Source organism: Sinocyclocheilus rhinocerous, unplaced genomic scaffold (assembly GCF_001515625.1).
Source record: "Sinocyclocheilus rhinocerous isolate Xijiao unplaced genomic scaffold, SAMN03320098_v1.1 scaffold106, whole genome shotgun sequence".
Classification (NCBI taxonomy): Eukaryota; Metazoa; Chordata; class Actinopteri; order Cypriniformes; family Cyprinidae; genus Sinocyclocheilus; species Sinocyclocheilus rhinocerous.
In genome coordinates, this window is record NW_015633181.1 from 1,742,915 (window position 1) to 1,764,889 (window position 21,975).

Genomic DNA, 21,975 nt, shown 5'->3' on the forward strand with positions numbered 1-21,975 from the left:
CTTTTTTCATTTTCATTACTCCTATTGTAACACACTATTGTAATAAAACATATTATAATTATGTATTGTATTTATTCTAATATTATTTCAATTCAATTGTTTTCTCAAAAAAAAAACTGTTGGAATTTCATCAAATTTGTCTTGCATCCCAAGGCATACATCGTCTCACATTCAACACACTAAACAACACCACACTGTTACAGTTACCTCCCAAACAAACACCAACAATAATAACAACAACATATAAATACATAATGAGCTACAGTACAAATCACAAGTGAGCACTTCCACATTTCTGGAAACCACGAGGCCTACTTTCCTCCCCACCTTTGATTAAATAATTTGACAGACTGATGAGCAAACGAACGGTCTGTTGAAACGAGCATGTGGTAGTCTAAGTCTGCTGTTTGAAGAAAGAAGCTGATATTCTTCAAATAAAACATAATAAAATATTAAATAAACTTAATTAATGCAGACTTGTATAAAAATATGTTAAAGGAACACTCCACTATTTTTGAAAATAGGCTCATTTTCCAACTCCCCTAGAGTTAAACAGTTGAGTTTTACTGTTTTCAAATCCATTCAGCCGATCTCCGGGTCTGGCAGTAGCACTTTTAGCTGTAGCTTATTAAATTAGAATATATATTATATGTTTATAAAATAATAATACACAGTTTTTGTGACTCAAGGAAATAATGGGGTAAGCTCATTTCAACTCAAATCATTAACAGTCTTGAATAAGAGAATGTGCATTGTTTAGTTTAAATTGAAGGTAATCTTTCTAATCTACAGTCATTTAAAATCAGCTTTCGTTTTATCCTCGCTCTGTCTTTGGAGATGAAGATGGCACTGCGTATAGTTCCTCTCTGTATTGTTGATGCCACTTGTCTTATAAGTGAGTTGGAAAATGAACCCCTGGGGCGCAATCCAGGACCACACAGACAGGGGCCACACAGAGTAATTAAAGTGTCCACATCCAGACAGCAGATCTGTTGGTGTGCGGTAATCCGCCTGGCATATGGAGATGAACAGAATTAACGCAGAGACGAAAACAAATGAATTAAAGCGGCCAGAAGCTTAAGAGCAAATATTTGGTTTTTGGTGACCTGTCAGGATTCTCCGCCGAGCTGAAGTGGTTTAGACAGACAGCCTGCTGAAACACTCGCTGACCCAGAGCACAAGTGTGCTTCAGGAGAATCTGTCTGCTGTGACGTAGGGAAAACTTTGACTCGATTTGTTGCTGCAATTGATCATATGTTGCCATTATATGCTCTTAAAAATAAAGCATTGATGGTTCCATAAAGAACCTTTAACATCCATAGAACCTTTCCGATGCACAAAACATTCTTTACAGTGGAAAAAAGGATATTTAGATTAAAATATTTTTCACTCTAAGAAAAAAAGTGGTTCTTTTAAGAAATGTTCCCTGAAGTGGTTCTTTTATGCTGCGAAAACCCCTATTTAGAATGTATATTTTTAAGAGTGTACAAGCATCAAGGTTATATCGAAGAAGTTTGTGGTCATTGTGAAGGTGCATATTTTTAACATGTATTCGCTATGCACTTCATTGTGTGTGCTGTAGAAAATGAGCTAGATCTGTGTTTTTTAAAATAAGAAATAGTTAAAAAAAAAAGAAAAAAGAAAATGAGCAGTATGTTCCACAATATGTATTTGCCATGTCTGGGCCTATATGGTGGGCAGAGACAGATCACTTCTCTCCATGGCAGTAAGTCAGGCCGTTAATGTCTAATTGGCACCTAATGAGGGTCTGACAGCCTCTGAGAACCGCTCTCATTACCTCTTCAGAGCCCACAACATCTCTGAGCGCCGTGGTTCATCTTTAAACTTTTTAAACCATCAGGTCAGTGTGTGATATTTATCAGCCCACTCAGGATAAAATACTCTTCTTATTATCATCATCATCCTCTGCTGCGGAACATATTAGTGAAGTAATTACATCAGTTTTACACGGATTCGAGGATTTTATTTGAAAAAGCTTCTTAGGTTTATTTTAAACTTGTCTCTGAGCCAAAGCAAATATAATACGTGTATCTAGTTACATACTCTAGGATTATAGAGATCAAGCTCTCTGTGTATCAGCCGATTGTAAAATAACATGTGTTTCAATGTTCTCAATCCTCTAATCTGACTATTTTTTTGCAGATTTTCCACAGGATAAGACATCTGCTTTAAAAACAAACAAACTCCACAATAATACCTAAATCTCTAGCAAGGATTAAAGGCAGAGTAAGCGATTTCTGGTAGCCAAAGTTGATATTTGAAATCACCAAAACAAACACGCCCCTACCCCAAAAGGGTCTTGCCCCTATTTTGATAGCTCCGCCCCACATATACGCTCTCCTCCACATCACGAGTAGACACGCCCCTTATTGCTGATTGGCTACAAGTTTGTTTTGCTATTCGGCCCGAATCAGTTTTCTAAAGTGTTTTTGAAAAATCACATACCCTGCGTTTAACTGAACTGAATTTATCCACTGTAGATTTCTGTTTATGTACTGTAAGTAACATTTAATTTGTATTGAAGATCTTGAAGATATACACAACTCCAGTGTAAAAACAAAACATGCCCTTTAACTACTGTTTTTCACTTTATGTTACCAAAGAACATTAACATTGTGTAAACAAAAGTAAATAGTGTTGATTTTGATTTTGTTTAACAGAGAAAGTCAATTGTTGGATCCTTTATATACATATATATATATATAACAGTGAGTTATTAACATTGTTGCTAAAGCTAACTGAAAGTCTCAGCTCTTTCTTAAACTGTTTAGGCTGCTAGTTCAACAAAACGCTTGTCAGGTGCTACCTGGGTTTTCGACACCGCCTCCAGCCTAGCTGTGTGGTTAATGAGTAAAACTGGGTCAGCAGGATTACATGTATGTCCTAAAATTGATCTAATTCACAAAACGGTGTTTGCTCGCAGGCAGAAGCTGAACCTGCGCTGCGTTTCTCATCTAGCTGCTTTCCTACCTACACTGTATGTGTGCTAATGTGCCTCCCGCACAAGTTCATCTGCATAAGATGATACAGTAGCGCCTCAGGATATGAACAGATGGGAGTGTTTAGCAAACTCACAGCCCACCTTCTCCCCCCGCCGCAGTGCGGCGCCCCCCACGGGCGGCTCTGTTAACCTGTCACTTGTCATCACAGGAGATGCAGGCACCATATGCCCAGAGCACCAGAACCTCACCAGACATGAAAGCGGATGCGGAGAGGAACAGGGGAGCTTCTTTTTTGTGGCATCTGTTGTCGCGATCAAAGATCTGTCAGTTTTCTCTGCATAATGTGGAGAACTGTTCTGATCATTCGACGTCTGCTTCTTAGATTGATCTTTGGGAGATGTTACTAGCTCATTGATCCGCCGCAGACACCTGTGAGAAACTCCTGTTGACTAACAGTTCAAACCTGAGAGATATAAATTGTTTCTCTCATCAGCGTTTGTGAGTAGACGAACAGGATAAATGACACTCGGAGCTCAGCTCTATTTATCTCAGCTATATTTTTTGTTGTTTTAAATTTGTAATTTTTAATTTGTTTGTATATTTTCAGTGTACTATATAAATAGTGTAAATTGTGTAGTTTAAATAGTAGCTTTAAATAATATCAAATATTTACTATAATATTTATACAGGACAAATGTATACAGATATTTAGGACAGAATATTTCTTTAATGGAATAGTTTACCAAAAATGAACATTTTGTCATAATTTACTCGCGTCGTTCCAAACCTGTAAGGCTTTCAGGAAAAAAGAAAAATTAGAAGAATGTGCTGAGCTTTCAAGCTTCAAAAGTATCATCATGTGATCATAAAAGTGGCCCATATGGCTTACATGCTATATCACAAGTCATACGACAAAAATCATGCCGTAAAATATAAAATCAAGTCGTATGACTAAGTCGTTATTCACCAAAAGTCTGGACAGTAGCCTTATGTCTCCTTGCCATGTAATATACAGTGGGTACGGAAAGTATTCAGACCCCCTTAAATTTTTCACTCTTTGTTATATTGCAGCCATTTGCTAAAATCATTTAAGTTAATTTTTTTTCCTCATTAATGTACACACAGCACCCCATATTGACAGAAAAACACAGAATTGTTGACATCTTTGCAGATTTATTAAAAAAGAAAAACTGAAATATAACATGGTCCTAAGAATTAACTTAAATGATTTTAGCAAATGGCTGCAATATAACAAAGAGTGAAAAATTTAAGGGGGTCTGAATACTTTCCGTACCCACTGTATATAGATATGCACCCAACAAAAATATGCTCTAAGAATGTTTTGCTAATGTTCCAATTTAATTACTGATGCAAAAATAATGTTTTTGTGGTTAAAATTCCTCAAAGGTTGTGTAAAACAACACCCTTTTACCTTGTCAAAAACAGCTCTGTTCACAGTGACCCATTTCGGTGCATGTCTCTTTAAATGATAATTAGCTACTGTTCATCCCGCCCCTCTCTTCCATTTTTTGTGTATTTGGTGGCGAGTTAACATCAAAAACAAAACTCCACTGCGTCTTCAGTGGCTCTGGTGTCAGGAGAAAATTAAGACTCTGCCTGTTTCACACTGCAAGCTTGAGCTTTGCGTCAGCATAACTTCATCATCATTGCAATTGCAGACTCGCGAGAATATTCACACCGGAAGCATTTGTACAGCGTCACAGCAGCGGCTCCAAAGCTACATATTTCTTTACAAAGACAACTATATTTTTTTAAAGAAGTTGGCCGGTTATAAACTTGAAAAGAAGTCTTGAAAAAGTCTTGAAAGTTTGTGTGAGTGTGAGCAGAGCAGCAAAAATAGACTCAGCACCGAAACCATTGCTTCAGTACTGCTCATGCAACGCTCCTGCTTGACGCTCAGGCGCTGCACCTGCTCCCGGTGTGAAACCGGCCTTATGTTCACATTTACATCCAACTACAGAACACCTGCATTGCTTACGAGACATATCGCTACAGCTACTCGAGCGCAGAGAAAAGGAAGGACAGCGTACAACTGGCTGAGGGTGGAGATATGCTAATACAGGACAGTCCATCAGCGGTCGTGGGCGGGCCTGAGCATTATGACATCATATTGCTCAGAAAATCAAAACGGCTTGATAAGACTGTTTAGATTTTTTGGGGTTTAAAAAAAGGAGTGGATGGATTTTTATCATTGTAGGGTGGTTGTGTCCACACACTGCTAAAACACATTTATATACAAACACCATGTAAAAGTGAATTTTGCATCCAATGTCCCCTTTAAGAGCATTACTGAAGACCAGCGAACGAACATTCTATTATCATTACTGGAAGAATGTTATTTATAACTTTGAAAGAACCTTGCCAGAACGTCCTCTGTTAGCTGGGTAGTATGTGTATAGTGATAGTGATGTTTGCCTTAACAGCCACTACTAATTAAACCATTGCAGTCGTCTTTTTTATTTTAAATTTCCCCCACAGCGCCATCTTAATGTGTCGAAAAACACGCCAAGGGCTTCTTGTAGCACACAGGCCTGTGCCGTCCAATTTCAATCGGCTGAGTATATCAAAAGAGCTCTATGTATAAAATGTATAATGCATACAAAATTTTACTCCGAATGTTCAGTCGCATGAATCTTGAGTAAGGCTGGGGGCTTGACGTCCTCAGAGGCAGGACCCTAAAAAGGGATTATTTTCTCTCTTTCTCAGAGCTTATTCCAGCAAGGAAGAGACGGGGAGAATGTCTTGGTGCTGTAGCCCAGTGACACATTGCTCTGATCTGCCTCCAGCAATCCCACCGACCCCCAACTCCCCGTCTCCACCCGCTAATGTCACAGCCTACGAGTCACTCCACTGGTTGCCACAGTAACCAACTCACCTTCCTCTCGCCTGTCACATCACACCTAAAGAGACCGATACGACTCGTAGTGAAGAGTCAGATAGAATGCAAAACGCAAAATAGACACGTCTCTGAAATAGTTAAAAGCTCTTTTTTGTTCAGTACATAGCTGGAAAAAGAACAGCTGTCAAGGAAAGAGAAAGAATCACGGTTTTGCCCGAGAGAGGTGGAGATGGGGAGGTAGGGGGGTGTTCTGGGTAGAAAGTGGGTGTATCAGACATGACAACCCGACTTTTGCAAATTTGCAAGCTTCACAGGACAGCTGTGTTCTGCAAAAGAGCGTCTCGCTCTCTATACTGTCTGTCTGGTACACAAGCACAAGCTGTCTTGTGCATCACAGCACTGCGGGCGGCAGCCACAGAGGAAACACAGCCTTTTGGCACCTGGGCGTTTAACCTGCATTTTACTGCATGTGCTGACAGGCAATTAAACCGTAGCCAGGGGCTAATTACCTTAGATAGCAGCAGCTGCAGTTGGGACGAGAGGTAAAATTCGAGCACATCAAAAATGGCATTGTTCGCTTAAATTACGAAGATGCATGTTGCAGTGACCGACAGCATAAGCCAAAGGATGTGTGATTAGATGATTTATGTAATGCGGGTTCTTGGAAACTTTCACACATTTTTGCATGAGGGCAAACGTGGCTTTTCAAGGGAAGATGTAGAGAGCTAAAAGAACAATGTCAACTCCACAAAAGCATAATGGCGTAATTGTTGGTCTCCACGGTAACATTCAATGCACATTGTTCAGGTGGAGCAGCTGACAGAAAGACCATTACGTACTAACCCTGAGAGAGAAAGAGAGAGAGAGAGAGAGAGGGAGTGTCAGTGTCAGTGGTTAATACCCAATTTTTGTAGCCTTTTCATGTGCAGTGCAGAACTGAAGTATGAAATGTTTGTATTGCTATAAAGCTAACATTTTCTGGTTAGTTGAGCTTTCTACTTTGTTTTTAAAAAAACAGACCCTTTGACCTTTTGATCTGATCTTTAAATTTTGTCGATTCTAATATTATGTAGTCAGTTTGATTCAGTCATATAGATTGTTGACTGTTTATTTTTGAATAAAACTACACACACACATGCACACATTTATTTACCCACAACTACATAGTGTCACGGTGGCGAGTTTTTCATGGGAAAGTTCAACTCAAATTTTCTTTAAAATATTTAGAAATTGTTTGTTATAATAAATGATAAACAGTATTTAATAATAAATTAGAAATAATAATAAATAATAACATAGACAAAGCAAGTGGACTGTTTTTATTTATTTATGTATTTATTTATTGTTTTTTTTTTCTTTCTTTTTTTTAATATGGCAAGTTTTGCATGGGAAAGTTCAACTCACGATTTCTTTGAAATATTTAGAAATTGTTATAAAAAATTATAGATAATATTTAATAATAAATTATAAATAATAATAAATAACAAAGACAAAGCAAGTGGGATGTTTTGTCATTGTATGTATGTTTGTATTCATTTATTTACATTTGTTTTTGTGTTTTGTTTGTTCATTTTTTAATATACACCAAAATATTTTTGTATATTAAAAAAATATAAATACATATATACATAGACAAAACAGACCACTTGCTTTATCTTTATTTATTATTTATTAGTTATTTATTTCCTTTTTTATATACAACAAATTAAAAATTGTAATATACATTTTATACAAAAAAATTATAATGTACAAAAAAATAGTTTTTTGTCAAAAAAGATGGACAAAACAATTCACTTGCTTTGTCTTTGTTGAAAATCGTCAGTAATTTTGTATGCAGACTACTGTGTCTAGTTGACATGGGGAAGTGTTGTCCGGAAGTCCCGAGATGCTCGTAGCCGTCTGTTCCTGTTTTCTCTGATGGGGATGGCAGTCCTGCCAGCAGTCACGAGGGGATGGAAACTTCCCCCTGGAGCAATTAAAACCTGAGCATAATTGACAGGGTGTTATCACACTTCGTCTCCCCACTGACTCCAGGAGAGACAGAGGTGCACAAAGATTATTTGCAAATAAACCTGGTCATCAAATATACATTTAACAGAAAACACATTGAGGGTCACTGGCTCCTTAAAGCTGACCGAGATTCTGCACCTTGTAATGTGTGAGTGTCAGAGTGGAAATCTATTTATTTACATTGCATTTGCAATGTGCTTTTATCCAAAGCTTACCGTGCATTCAAAGTAAATTTTATCAGTATCTGCCTTCTCCAGAAATTCGATCACATGACCTTGCCGTTGCTACTGCCATGCTGAGCTACAGGAAAGTGTTTTTTTCCTCTCCAAAAGAAGGCTAACATATTTATTTGCTTTAATTTTAGTCCATAAAGCTGTTTTGTTTTATTGTCATCAACTCCTCACTGCATGAAACTCGTTTCCCAGTAAGCAGTGTTATAAAAGATTAACAGGATCTAATTTAGCACATGAGTTGACATTATAGGATTCAGTTCACAGCAGTTTTTTTTTTTTATTCCGGGAGTTTAATGAATTGATCACAACAGCAAGTACACATGCTCTCACACTTACTGTCGCAAGCTTTCATCTGTCCATCTATCTTTCATTTGTCTTGTTCTACTCTTTTTCATCACTCTCTCTAGCTCTCTCTCTCTCGTACTCAGTCTTGAATATTTAATGTCTTTGAATTACGGTGCCTCTCATCCATAATGAAGAGATATCAGACAAATGGAGCTTCTGTTTTCAATCGTTCGTTTCGCAGCTGAGAAGTTAATGATTTTAAAGGGGTCATGAACTGAGAAATCATATTTCCCTTGATCGTTTGACATGACATAAGTCAATGTACTATAAAAACATCCGGTATGTTTCAAAACTCAAAACTTTCTTGTTAGTTTAAAAACAACTTTTATTGAAACCAAGCACAGAAAACGACTCGTTTTGGAATGTGCCACTTTATGACGTAATAGTGTGGCTAAGCACCGCCTCCGCAGGAGAAGATCAACGCCTGCTTGTACATCACTGCCAGTTAAGCCCCGCCCACTGATACGCGCTTAGAGGAAATACTAGAGAGAAGCAAACACAGGATTACTCCATCAACAGAACCATACAGATGACATTACAAGATTACAAGACACTGTGTAGTGTAAGTTGTGAAAAATAGTCTTTGAATTGCCTTCTTGTGATCCTAACATGTCTAGATCGGACGTCATGCATCATGTCGCGAATCAATTTCTTTTTCAGGTCAGAAGCGGCGCGAATGCTTGTATGTCAGAAATAGAGCGGGACATCGGTTTACTGTCTGAGATTTGTCGTGTCAATCCGTGCCGTTCTGTTGTCTATGGTCGCGTTGCACCACTCGCGTCTGGTGTAAACACGGGTAAAATTAGCAAAGAGCTCCAGATCGCATCAGTGAAACACTCTTTGTTTGTTTGCTTTACTTTGCTACGGATTCATTTTTAAACAAGACAGTATGATCCAGTCTTTACAGAGAGACTGAAAGTAAACGATGATGGCGGTGCTGAGGCTGACTAAAGTGGATCCAACAGTAATGTCGCAACACATAAGTGTGAGTAAACTGAGGGTGGAGATATGCTAATACAGGACAGTCCATCAGCGGTCGTGGGCGGGCCTGAGCATTATGACATCATACTGCTCAGAAAATCAAAACGGCTTGATAAGACTGTTTAGATTTTTTGGGGTTTAAAAAAAGGAGTGGATGGATTTTTATCATTGTAGGGTGGTTGTGTCCACACACTGCTAAAACACATTTATATGCAAACACCATGAAAAAGTGAATTGCAACCACTATTGCAATGTCTGTTCCAGACCGTTTGATATATACTGATTATTTATATGTTTTTAGCCCAAATGACCCATGTTGTTTTCAGAGTACGTCACAGCAGTGTCCATCTGTCATTTTAATAAGCAAAACTGTTAGCCAATCATAGCAGTGGGCTTTTACTTGCGAGTCTTGAATGTGCCCCACCTATAAAAACAACCGTTCTGCAGAGAGGCTCAAAAACAGGATATAAAGTAGCCTATTACTTCTAAATTATGATGTTTTTTTATGTAAAATCACACTAACATTATAAGTGAACCTCAGAGAGCATTATAAAATAATTTTAAAAAATGCAGCTCATGATCCCTTTAAGGGTCAAGCTTGTTTGAATGTTTAATCCAGATTCGCTCTCCGGCAGATGTGTGTTCTCTGACTCAGCTGGATGAATTTCCTATTAGCTGCTAATAATCACTGGGATGGGATGCAAAAATCAAACCTCAAACTGCTGGGAAGTTAATCATGTTATGTAGAAATGTTTATATAAAAAAAAAAAATTGACAATACTGTATAATACGGTTTAATGCATTCATAATGCTTTATAATTCCTTGTGAGCAATATTCGTGCACTGTTATGATAATAAAAAAATTTTTTTAGTAATTTTTAATACAGTAAACAACCACAAGAGCATTGTGGCATGGTGTAAAAAAAAATCAGGTAAATATGTGTGTGTGTGTGTGTGTATGTGTGTGTGTGTGTGTGTGTGTGCGTATGCGTGTATACTGTATATACTGTATGTATGTATGTATATATATATATATATATATATATATATATATTAAACAGACAAACCGTATGTCACAGTTGTGAGTTTTGCATGGCAAAGCACCACTCACATTTTCTTAAAAAATATTTACAAATTGTCAGAACATTTCTTTATTAATTTGTCCTGAATAATAATGTTGCACTGATATGCAGCAATCACTAGGATAACAGTTTTATTGACTACATTGAATCAGACTTCTCAGCGTTATCAAATACTCACTGAAGGCTCTTCAGTTCACAATGCAGACAGGCCACTGTCAGAGGCGATATGGATTGTTACTATTGATCTCACGCTATTGTGCAGTGAACACACACACACACACACACACAAATCAATGTAGAAATGTAATTTGCTCCTGCTGAAGTGTATGTTTGAGTAAATGGGAGATAGCTGCAGAGCCGGGCTCTGACAGAGACACATGTGTTTGTGTGTGTGTGTGTCTGCTGTAGTCGGCACACATACACACAGTTATTTTCCTTTTGTCACTGAAGACAAGCTGTCTTCTACCAGCACTGCTCGCATGCAAAGGAACGGATAAACAAGTACTTCGCATATCTCTGCAATGTGATGTGTCTTGGATTCGGACTGAAGGGATGGGAAAAAATTAGACAACGATTGCAGAAGATTGTGATGTGATGCTTTCGTTGCACCATCTCAAATACAAAACGGCACAGGATAGCAGTGCTACTGAGTTAATAATCTCATTCTAAATAACCTGAAACGTCTTCTCCTCATTCTCAAGACAAATACAGCAGCACATTAAGTGTGACTGTTAGTAGAAATGTAATTTGCTCCTGCTGAAGTGTATGTTTGAGTAAATGGGAGATAGCTGCAGAGCCGGGCTCTGACAGAGACACATGTGTTTGTGTGTGTGTGTGTCTGCTGTAGTCGGCACACATACACACAGTTATTTTCCTTTTGTCACTGAAGACAAGCTGTCTTCTACCAGCACTGCTCGCATGCAAAGGAACGGATAAACAAGTACTTCGCATATCTCTGCAATGTGATGTGTCTTGGATTCGGACTGAAGGGATGGGAAAAAATTAGACAACGATTGCAGAAGATTGTGATGTGATGGGGTTTCTTATTATTTACATGCAGTTTCTTAGTCTCAAAATAATATTATACATATAATCATAATTATAATTTATAATTTTGTATAATGCATACTAATTTTTAATTATAATTTCTGAATTTTATAAAGTATGAATTATATTTTTTTATAATATATAATGTTTAAAAAATAATTGAATGTATGTGTGTTGAATGTGTTTATAATAATTAGCAAATAACTACACATATTTCAGATTTTATTTTATTTTTATTTATTTTTATTTATTTTCAAAATATTATTTTTTGGGTACTTCGCATATCTCTGCAATGTGATGTGTCTTGCTGGATTCGGACTGAAGGGATGGGAAAAAATTAGACAACGATTGCAGAAGATTGTGATGTGATGGGGTTTCTTATTATTTACATGCAGTTTCTTAGTCTCAAAATAATATTATACATATAATCATAATTATAATTTATAATTTTGTATAATGCATACTAATTTTTAATTATAATTTCTGAATTTTATAAAGTATGAATTATATTTATTTATAATATATAATGTTTAAAAAATAATTGAATGTATGTGTGTTGAATGTGTTTATAATAATTAGCAAATAACCACATATTTCAGATTTTATTTTATTTTTATTTATTTTTATTTATTTTCAAAATACTATTTTATTTAAATACTGTATTTTTACATTTATTTTAAAAAGCGTGTATATATATACATGTATATAATTTTAATATATAGATAATTATAAAATATAATATGTAATGATATAATATAAATTGTAAAAATTGCACACATTCAGATTATTAAAGTTAAAGATTATTTATGTAAATAGATGTTTATTTATTTACATTTATGTTTAAATTACCTTATTTTAATTTGTAAATTTCTTTTTAAAAAGAGAGAGAGAGAGAGTGTGTGTGTGTACAATATGAATAATTTTAATGTTTATATAATTTTTATAATTATAAAATATATTATAATTTTTTAATTATTATACAATTCAATTTAAAGATTATGTAAACAGATGTTTTTTGTTAGTATGATTTTAATTAAGTAGGATATTTCTTTTATAGATTTCTTGTAATACTATTATATATACATACATACACACACACACACACACACACACACATATAGTCAAACAAAATAGAAAAAAGTACTCTAGTAAAGTAAATTTGACTCTAATTGAATAAACTAATTTTAAATTTAGATCCTTATTTCCTCATGCTAGTGGTTTAAAAATCAGACAGCTCATTAATCTTTGCTTAGACAAAATGAACACATTCTCTCTCTCTCTCTCTCTCTCTCTCTCTCTCTCTCCACCCACTCGCTGTGTAAATTGTAGCTCGTCACACTCCACATTCAGTCCACGACTGGCAATGCCTGCAGGCTCTCAGATCTGCGGTGTGTCATCTGTAACTGGGTCAGAACTCACAATAGCTGCATCTCGCCTTTTGGCTCACTGTAGCTTCTTTTATTCATTGCAATAAATTCATTGTTTATTTATGGTACTTGATTTAACGCAGAGACAAGTAACAGACTCACATACACATAAACACACACATAGAGAGGCTATGTGGAGCTTCAGTTGGAAAATAGCCCAGACAAAGCCCACAGGAGGACAAGAGCATCAGGAGCAGCTCACAGGGGCATTTGAATATTTGTAATTTAGAGGGAAGCATCATCCTTGTAGCCGGTCTTTAAGGCTTGTGTACAAAAACAGTTCACCCAAAAATGAAAATGATAATTTACGCACTTTCATGTTGTTCCAAGCCAGTATTTCTACAGTACAGCGTGTTCCTGGTCTTGCTTTTCTGTACAGTGAATGAGGAAGTATATTAAAATATATGACATTTATTTTTAAGAAATTTCATTAGAGTATATAATGTAATTAAAAGTACTCTAGTAAAGTAAATTTGACTCTAATTGAATAAACTAATTTTAAATTTAGATCCTTATTTCCTCATGCTAGTGGTTTAAAAATCAGACAGCTCATTAATCTTTGCTTAGACAAAATGAACACATTCTCTCTCTCTCTCTCTCTCTCTCTCTCTCTCTCCACCCACTCGCTGTGTAAATTGTAGCTCGTCACACTCCACATTAAGTCCACGACTGGCAATGCCTGCAGGACCTCAGATCTGCGGTGTGTCATCTGTAACTGGGTCAGAACTCACAATAGCTGCATCTCGCCTTTTGGCTCACTGTAGCTTCTTTTATTCATTGCAATAAATTCATTGTTTATTTATGGTACTTGATTTAACGCAGAGACAAGTAACAGACTCACATACACATAAACACACACATAGAGAGGCTATGTGGAGCTTCAGTTGGAAAATAGCCCAGACAAAGCCCACAGGAGGACAAGAGCATCAGGAGCAGCTCACAGGGGCATTTGAATATTTGTAATTTAGAGGGAAGCATCATCCTTGTAGCCGGTCTTTAAGGCTTGTGTACAAAAACAGTTCACCCAAAAATGAAAATGATAATTTACGCACTTTCATGTTGTTCCAAGCCAGTATTTCTACAGTACAGCGTGTTCCTGGTCTTGCTTTTCTGTACAGTGAATGAGGAAGTATATTAAAATATATGACATTTATTTTTAAGAAATTTCATTAGAGTATATAATGTAATTGTATGAAATTTATAAGAACCTATAATGTGAGAAATACCAGTATTAACCCCATTGGAATGAATGGAATTAATTAAAAAAACAAAAACAATCCAAATTTATGAAGCTTACATATTTATTTCTAACAAAACAACATTAATATAAGTTTTATATTAAAAACTAAATAAATAAATTTTACTTGCATAAACTTAAAAAAAAGATATCAATTTTTCATGCTGCAATGGTTCTTCAATAGGCTCAGATATGCATGTTAATCAACAAAATTCAGTCCCAAAAGTGTGTGTGATATGGGGGAAAAAAATAAATTTATTATAATATAATATAACTTCGAAGATCATTTTACAAAAAGTATTTTTTGATACCTAATGGTACAACATACAAACTCAAACTCGAACACGAAACATTTTGTTAAAAAAAAATTTAAATGGTTATATCGCTTAAAATATGGTTGCAAAAAAATCTGGAAAAAAAATAATGTTGCCTATTTTGAGGGTCTTAAAACGTTTTGTAAAGTTTCATTCCCTTACTAAAAAAAAATATTTGGCATGTAAATTCACTCTCTACACTCTAATAAACCATTTCTCTTTAGAAGTGTGGGAATTCTTGAAAACTGAGTACTTAAATGACGTAGTGGTATTAACTTCTTATTTGAGGCCTGTGCTATATGTTCTTGTTACAGGAAGTGAGACAAATTCCACCCCTCCGTTTTAGTCATTGCGTCGAAAGGAGAGCAAATGGCATTCTCAATCAAATCTGACACAGACGTCTCCTCTGAGAGGCATGACAGAGCGTGTGGCGGCCCTGGCAGACGTTATTCCTCATAATCGAAAGGAGAGCAAATGGCATTCTCAGTCAAATCTGACACAGACGTCTCCTCTGAGAGGCATGACAGAGCGTGTGGCGGCCCTGGCAGACGTTATTCCTCATAAAGTTTTACGACCTGCATATTCTGTGTTATCAAACCATTAGCATGAAATCAGTACTTACTGGTACACGAGCGGCGGGCCAATCAAAACTGCACGTGACCAGCAGGAATAGCAATGAAAAACCTCACAGCTATAGCTGGGCGGGACATGTACATTCACTGTCATGTGATTGGCTACCCATATTACTCCATCAAATGGTACAAGAACTCCAACCTTCTCCCTTTTAATGATCGTCAACGGGCGTTTGAGAACAACGGCACGCTGAAGCTGCTGAACGTGCAGAAAGAACTGGACGAAGGAGAGTACAGCTGCCATGTGCTGGTTCAGCCCCAGCTCTTCAAGAACCAGAGCGTCCACATCACTGTGAAAGGTAGCGATACTTGACTTAGTTAAATGATGTCATTAGACTAGCTTCTTCATTTGGTATAGCAATATTTACCAATGTCAGACGTCTCCTCTGAGAGGCATGACAGAGCGTGTGGCGGCCCTGGCAGACGTTATTCCTCATAAAGTTTTACGACCTGCATATTCTGTGTTATCAAACCATTAGCATGAAATCAGTACTTACTGGTACATGAGCCAATCAAAACTGCACGTGACCGGCAGGAATAGCTGCGCTAAATCAGCAAGTTCCTACTGAGGCTGATGGGAAAAACAAGATTCTGTTAACCATGATAATGTCTCATTATGACATGCGGATGCTACTGATTAACTGTGTTTAACGCTCACCAGTTAATTAAAGTTTGCAAAGATGTTTACCTCACCCTAATAAAATCTTGTTTTGTGTTTTTAGGTGCTCGATTTCTCATAACGTCCACGGGGGCCCTGTACATCTTGGATGTGCAGAAGGAGGACGAATTATTCAACTACCGCTGCATGACAAGACATCGCTACACATCTGAGACCAGACAGAGCAACAGCGCACGGCTATTTGTGCCAGGTAAAAGTGTTTAATGATATATTATTAGTCAGTCAGCTGAGAAATTCATAATTCCTTTTGCTCTAAAGTTTCAGTGTTAAAGCCAGAGCTAGACTAGCTACCAGAGAAGCTACCGCAAACAGAAATTATAAGGAGACTTTACAAAAATTAGATATATGTAATATAACTTATAATGTTTAAAATTAGTAAACATTTCTAAAAACTTTAATCCAAAGTGACTTACAGACCATCTTGGGAAAGATCAAACTTACAGTCATGCTCTTCTAGTTGAGCTATAGCTAAAGATGCTAAGTTTGTGATTTACAATTTTCACCAGATTTTGACAGATATTTTGTGAGATTTTAACTGATGTAGTGGGAATGTAAGCCTGACAATTCTCCATTCAGACAGGCAGACGGATAGATAGATAGATAGATAGATAGATAGATGGATGGATGGATGGATGGATGGATGGATAGATGGACGGAAGGATGGACGAATGGATGGTTGGACAGACAGATAGATAGATAGATAGATAGATAGATAGATAGATAGATAGATAGATAGAAGGATGGACGGATGGTTGGACAGACAGATAGATAGATAGATAGATAGATAGACAAAAATTAGATATATGTAATATAACTTATAATGTTTAAAATTAGTAAACATTTCTAAAAACTTTAATCCAAAGTGACTTACAGACCATCTTGGGAAAGATCAAACTTACAGTCATGCTCTTCTAGTTGAGTGAGCTATAGAGATGCTAAGTTTGTGATTTACAATTTTCACCAGATTTTGACAGATATTTTGTGAGATTTTAACTGATGTAGTGGTAATGTAAGCCTGACAATTCTCCATTCAGACAGGCAGACGGATAGATAGATAGATAGATAGATAGATAGATAGATAGATGGATGGATGGATGGATGGATGGATGGATAGATGGACGGAAGGATGGACGAATGGATGGTTGGACAGACAGATAGATAGATAGATAGATAGATAGATAGAAGGATGGACGAATGGATGGTTGGACAGACAGATAGATAGATAGATAGATAGATAGAAGGATGGACGGATGGTTGGATGGATGGATAGATAGATGGTTGGATGGATGGATGGATGGATGGATAAATAGATGAACTGATGGATGGATGGATGGATGGTTGGATGGATGGATGGATGGATGGATGGATAAATAGATGAACTGATGGATGGATGGATGGTTGGATGGATGGATTAATAAATAGATGTACTGATAGATAGATAGATAGATAGATAGATAGATAAGCTAGATAGATAGATAGATGGACGGAAGGATGGACAAATGGATGGTTGGACAGATGGATGGATGGATGGATGGATGGATAAATAGATTAACGGATGGATGGATGGATGGATGGATGGATAGATAGATAGATAGATAGATAGATAGACGGATGAATGAATGGATGATGGATGATCGATGGATGAATGGATGGATGGATAGATATATGGACAGATAGATAGATAGATAGATAGATAGATGGATGGATGGATGGATGGATGGATGGACGGACGGATGGACGAATGGATGGATGGATGGATGGACAGATGAATAGATAGATGGATGGATGGATAAATAGATAAATAGATGAACTAATGGATGGACAGATGAATAGATAGATGGATTGATTGATGGATAAATAGATAAATAGATGAACTGATGAATGGATGGATGAATGGAAGGATAGATTAAATTAAATTTTTAAAAAAATTTTTGTTAATAGATCCTACAAACTCGGCGCCTGCGATCCTCGATGGGTTCGAGAAGCGGGAGGTCATGGCATCCCACAGAGTGGAGCTCCCGTGCAAGGCCTCCGGACACCCGGCACCAAAATACCGCTGGCTGAAAAACAACAGACCGCTAGAATCAGACTCCCGTTTCCGTCAGAGCGTAACGGGCCTGCTGATCGAGAGAGCCCAGCCCAGTGACACCGGCAGCTATGTGTGTGAAGTGTGGAACAGCTATGGAAACGCAGAGGTCATAGGTCGTCTCACGGTAAAAGGTATATATCAGGTTTTTCCTGCCTTATTTTTTTATTGATTTTTAAATATCTTATTGATAAAGTTAACATAAATAATGTCACTGTGTTGTACCAGAACCTCTTAAAGTGGTGGTCAGTCCTCGAAAGGTGAAAGGCAGCGTGGGTAGCCAAGTGTCGCTAACCTGCAGCGTTACTGGCTCGGATGAGTACGAGCTCTCGTGGTACCGCAACGGCGACAAGATCAGCGCTGGCGCCAACGTGCGGATGAACGGGATCAATAAGGAGAACCTTGTGATGGACGGGATGGCGAAGAGCGATGGAGGAGTGTACCAGTGCTTCGCCAGGAAGGCCAAAATGTCAGCTCAGGATTTTGTGCAAGTCATTTTAGAAGGTCAGCACCATCCCGGCCTTTTAACTTTGGTACCTTTTGATTTCTTAAACTTAACAAAAACATCTCTGTCCACAGATGGAACCCCTAAGATCTTGTCCGCCTTCAGCGAGAAAGTTGTCGGTCCGAATGAGTTTGTCTCTCTGACGTGTCACGTCAAGGGAACTCCACAGCCTGCCGTCACCTGGAAGCTGGACGATGACGTTGTCATGAAGGACAGTCGGCGCCGCATCGGTCACAGCATAACAGCGGAGGGGAACGTGGTCAGCTACCTGAACGTCTCCCACTCCCAGGTCCGGGACAGCGGGGTCTATCGCTGCACCTGCAACAACTCGGCGGGGACGGTCTCCTACCAGGCTCGAATAAACGTAAGAGGTGCTTGTCAGATCGGCTCCTCAAAAACACACACATATATTTCATTCTGCTCATCTCAAGTTCATACGTGAGACGAGGGCCTGACTAACATCTGCTGTTATTTTTATTTCTGTTGAGCTTTCTGTTCTTTTCTTGCTTTTTTTGGTCACGTTCACTCTTTCATATGGCTCGGTGTGTATTTGTTTTCTTCTGTGGGTTTCCAACCACACTCTTAAAAATAAAGGTTGTTTATTAACATCAATGGTTCCATGAAAAAACTTTAACATCAGTGGAACTCTTTATAGAAGGTTCTTTATAGTGGAAAAAGGTTTTTCAGATTATTAAAATATTTTTTATTCTAAGGGGGTCGTTTACACAACACAGTTGAAAATGTAAAACTTTTATGTGCTTTGGCTGTTTATTTACACAACAGTTGCATTTTGGGGGCCTGAAAACAAAAACTTTTGAAAACAGGTTTCAAAGGGCAAGCTTTTGAAAATTATACTATTACCAGTCCCTGTTGTCAAAACAGTCCAATATTTCTACTAAATATTGTAGAAACTTAATTTTCTGTAAAGTTGCTTTGCAACGATTTGTAGCGTAAAAATAAACTTCAATTCAATTCAGTTGAACATTGATGTCTGTATGTAAAACTTTTCAAAAATGCAAAAGAAAAAGTTTTCCGTTTTTAGTGCATCGTTGTCATGAAAACGTACCCATAAGAACTTTTTTAAAGCACATTCGTTTAAAAGTTCTTTGAGGAACCCAAAAATGTTTTTTCTATGGCATCGCTACAAAAACTCTCTTTTGGAACCTTTATTTTTAAGATTTTAGGGCTGTAGTTCTTAAAACTAATTTTAATGGCTTTTCATTTAACCCCAACTGTTTCTTGTGTGAAAGTGTATGTAGAGTGTGCTTGTGCTCGTTTTACTTTTGTGTGTGTCCTTCTTCATCATTAATCTATATTTTACACTCTTTTTCTTTCCATTTTGTTAGATCAAATAATGTTGTATTTATGATTTAGTAATTCTGCAACACCCTGTCAACCACCCACAGCACTCTAGCATCACAATGACAACTTTTGCACAGACAAACACAACTCACATTTTACTTTTCTAGCTTTGAATTGTGATATTGCATCACAGTTTGCAAACCACACACAGAATTTAGCATATTTTAACAATATCCTCTGAAGAAGTAGACTTTAGCGTAAGAGTACTTATGGAAATATTATATTTTAAAAGAATATACTCTGAATGTAATGTTTTTGGACACTTAATTGCATGTTATTTACAATTAAATGAAAATTATAGTTTCAATTTATATTAGCTGAGCTTAACTTAAATATATCTTTATATGTAATTTAGTACATTTACATTATAACATTAAATTTAATATAAAATATAATCAAGTACGTTTACAATAATGTGGTTATGTTAGTCAACACTTAAAGTATACAAAAAATTGTATACTTTAAAACATGACAAAAGATTATTAAAAGAATTATTTAAAATGCACTTTAAAGTAAAATGTTTAATTTGACATTTTTACAAAGTGTAGTTTTTAATAATGTACTCATGTGTTTTAAGAAATTTAAGACACTTAAGTGGCCTTTTATTTCATTAATTTCATATTATCTGCAAGTACAATTTATTTTCAAAAATATAAGATTTAAATTGCACATTCATTATAACACAAGGGTGTATAAAGAGATGAAATGTGTGAGAAACAAGTTAAGCAGTATCAAAATTACCATCCTAATCTTTTACTTTGTCTTGTCTGTTTCTTTGATCTTAGAAAGGCCCTCATCCATAAACCATAAATCCACATTTTCTTTATTAATTTTTTGCTACATTTACTGCAAATTGGACTTTCATCACAATGTAAAAGTCAATATTGTTTTAAAGAGAAGTGTTTCTTTTTTTTTTGTACCCTAAAGGTCCTGCTGACATACGACCAATGAAAAACCTCACAGCTATAGCTGGGCGGGACATGTACATTCACTGTCATGTGATTGGCTACCCATATTACTCCATCAAATGGTACAAGAACTCCAACCTTCTCCCTTTTAATGATCGTCAACGGGCGTTTGAGAACAACGGCACGCTGAAGCTGCTGAACGTGCAGAAAGAACTGGACGAAGGAGAGTACAGCTGCCATGTGCTGGTTCAGCCCCAGCTCTTCAAGAACCAGAGCGTCCACGTCACTGTGAAAGGTAGCCATACTTGACATCTGAAGTAAAATGAGTTAAACGATGTCATTAGAATAGCTTGTTCATTTGGTATAGCAGTATTTAACAATGTTCTCTGGTTGTCGTCAGTGCCTCCCTTCATCCAGCCGTTCGAATTTCCACGTTATTCCATCGGCCATCGCGTCTTCGTGCCCTGCGTTGTGCGCTCAGGTGACCTTCCCATCTCTATCACCTGGGAGAAGGATGGAAAGCCCATTAACGCCAGCCTGGGGGTGACCATCGACAACATCGACTTCACCAGCTCCTTGCGGATCTCCAACCTCCAGCGAATGCACAACGGCACCTACACCTGCATTGCCCAAAACGATGCTGCCGTCGTCAAATACCAGAGTCAGCTCATTGTTAGAGGTAAGACTACATGTTTAGCATCCTTTTTGGGAGTACAACGAAGAAACGTTCACAAAGACAGAACTTGAATGTGAACCTGTGGATTTTTTGTAGTTCCACCAAGGTTCAAAGTGCAGCCTCAAGACCAGGATGGAATCTACGGTAAATCTGTCATCTTGAACTGCTCTGCAGATGGAGAGCCGCGGCCAACTATTGAGTGGAAGTACTCCAAAGGTACATGGCTTCACTGACAACTATAAAGTTGCATGCAAAAGTCTTAATTGGTGTATTGTCTTTTAAATAACATTCCTAAAACAAGATACATTTACTTGAGAAACACAATTGTGTAAGATAACAATGCATAATTAAATAAATGTAATACACTTAGCTTTCAGATAATATACCTTGAATTGAGTTTTCAAATATTTTTTAATTAAATTTTTATTTTTTATTTTTTACAATTTGCCAGTGGCGAAAAAATAAAATATTACTAATACTAGAACTACTACTACTACTAATAATATAGTAAAAACAATTCTAAATTTATTCTCTGAAATTTAGTTTTTAATGAATATTTATATATTTTTAGTAAGAATCAAGACAAAATGTGATAGCCTTATCATTTTTAAGAACAAACTTAAACATA

General features: G+C 36.8%; 1 protein-coding gene across 1 annotated transcript in view; it reads left to right on the forward strand.

The window, feature by feature from the left end:
- The first annotated feature begins 8,941 nt into the window (after nt 1–8,941).
- Nucleotides 8,942–21,975, forward strand: part of LOC107743430 (Down syndrome cell adhesion molecule homolog) — a 42,324-nt gene continuing 29,290 nt past the window's right edge. The window contains exons 1-8 of the mRNA XM_016556659.1: nt 8,942–8,973; nt 15,854–16,000; nt 17,752–18,030; nt 18,125–18,400; nt 18,476–18,772; nt 20,691–20,966; nt 21,072–21,350; nt 21,444–21,563. Coding sequence (XP_016412145.1) covers nt 15,937–16,000; nt 17,752–18,030; nt 18,125–18,400; nt 18,476–18,772; nt 20,691–20,966; nt 21,072–21,350; nt 21,444–21,563 — 1,591 coding nt within the window. The 5' untranslated portion in view covers nt 8,942–8,973; nt 15,854–15,936. The remainder of the gene's footprint in view (nt 8,974–15,853; nt 16,001–17,751; nt 18,031–18,124; nt 18,401–18,475; nt 18,773–20,690; nt 20,967–21,071; nt 21,351–21,443; nt 21,564–21,975) is intronic.